Consider the following 1611-nt stretch of genomic DNA (forward strand, 5'->3'; position numbering starts at 1 on the left):
TTTTTTTCATTTCCATTTGTCTGAAAGATATTTTTCCATCCTTTCATTTTCGGTCTGTGTGAGTCCCTTGTTCCGAGGTGGGTCTCTTATAGACAGCATATATATAGATCATGTTTTCTTATCCATTCAGCCACCTGATATCTTTTGATTGGAGCATTTAGGCCATTTATGTTTAAAGTTATTATTGTTAGGTACTTGTTTGCAGCCATTTTTATTTTTTGTGCCTGTGTTTATTCTTCTCCCTCCCCCCCCCCCCTCTTTTTACACCAGTCCCTTTAGCATTTCTTGCATTGCTGGCTTGGTAGTGATAAACTCCCTTAGCCTTTTTTTGTCTGTGAAGCTCCTTATTTCCCCTTCAGTTTTGAATGATAGCCTTGCTGGATAGAGTATTCTTGGATTCAGTCCCTTGCTTTGCATCACTTTGTATACTTCTTTCCATTCCTTTCTGGTCTGATGTGTTTCTGTTGAGAAAGCATTTGATAAACTAATGGGAAATCCCTTGTAGGTAACTTTCTGTCTCTCTCTCTCTTTCTTTGGGGGAGGGGGGGGATGCAACAACTTTTTGAAAGAAAAGTGCAATTTAAATTGGTTGAAAGCTTAAAAGGGATTAACTTAGACACCCCCTCTCAAGCGCAGGACCAGGTGCAGAGTAGACTCCTTCTGGATTTTGTAGTTGGACAGGGTGCACCCATCTTTCAGCTGCTTGCCGGCGAAGATCAGCCGCTGCTGGTCAGGGGAGATGCCCTCTTTGTCTTGGATCTTGGCCTTGACATTCTTGATGGTGTCACTGGGCTCCACCTTGAGGGTGATGGTTTTGCCAGTCAAGGTCTTCATGAAGATCTGCATTGTCAAGGGCGGTGAAGTAAGCTGCGGGCGGAGAGAGAACGGCGACTGTGCTCTGAGCGACCGCAAATCTTTGTCTTTCTCTTGCAGCCTTTAAGATTCTCTCTTTGTCCTGAACATTTGCCATCATATATTTGCTGAACATTTGCCATCTTTGTCTTGAACATTATGATGTGTCTTGGTGTGGGTCTTTTTGGGTTCATCTTGTTTGGAACTCTCTATGCTTGTGTGACTTTATTCTTCCCCACATCAGGGAAGTTTTCTGACATTATTTCTTCAAATAGGTTTTCTAACCCTTGCTCCTCTTCTTGTCATTCTGGCACTCCTATTATATGTATGTTGCTTCGTTTCATGTTGTCCCAAAGCTCTCTCAGGCTTTCTTCATGTCTTTTGATTTTTTCCCCCTCCAATTGCAGTTCAGATTGGGTGTGTTTTGCTTCCCTGTCTTCTAATTCGCTAATTCGGTCCTGCGCTTCTTCTAGTCTACTATTGAAAGCTTCCATATTATTTTTTATTGTAGCTCTATCACTTTTTATTTCCCCCTGATTCTTACATAAGTTGTTGGAAATCCAGTTTATAAACTATATAACCCTTATTCCGAATTCTTTCTGTGACATATTGCATGCCTCTGTTTCATTTAGTTCCTTTTTCTGCCGCTTCATCCTTTTCTTTCCTTGGGGGTTGTTTTTCTGTCTCCCATTTTTGCTCTCACCAAAGGATCTAGGTGTCATGTCGCATGAGGCCTGTGGCTGCAGCAGTGGGCTTGGT

At 42.1% G+C, this 1611-nt stretch overlaps 1 protein-coding gene across 1 annotated transcript; it reads right to left on the reverse strand.

Annotated features, from left to right (window-relative positions):
* Positions 1–612: 612 nt before the first annotated feature.
* Positions 613–846, reverse strand: LOC118664569 (ubiquitin-like). Its single transcript, XM_036324809.1, has one exon. The coding sequence runs from the start codon at positions 844–846 to the stop codon at positions 613–615; it is 234 nt and encodes a 77-aa protein (XP_036180702.1).
* Between the last annotated feature and the right edge of the window lie 765 nt (positions 847–1611).

The sequence above is a fragment of the Myotis myotis genome, unplaced genomic scaffold, assembly GCF_014108235.1.
Source record: "Myotis myotis isolate mMyoMyo1 unplaced genomic scaffold, mMyoMyo1.p scaffold_m19_p_1, whole genome shotgun sequence".
NCBI lineage: Eukaryota > Metazoa > Chordata > Mammalia > Chiroptera > Vespertilionidae > Myotis > Myotis myotis.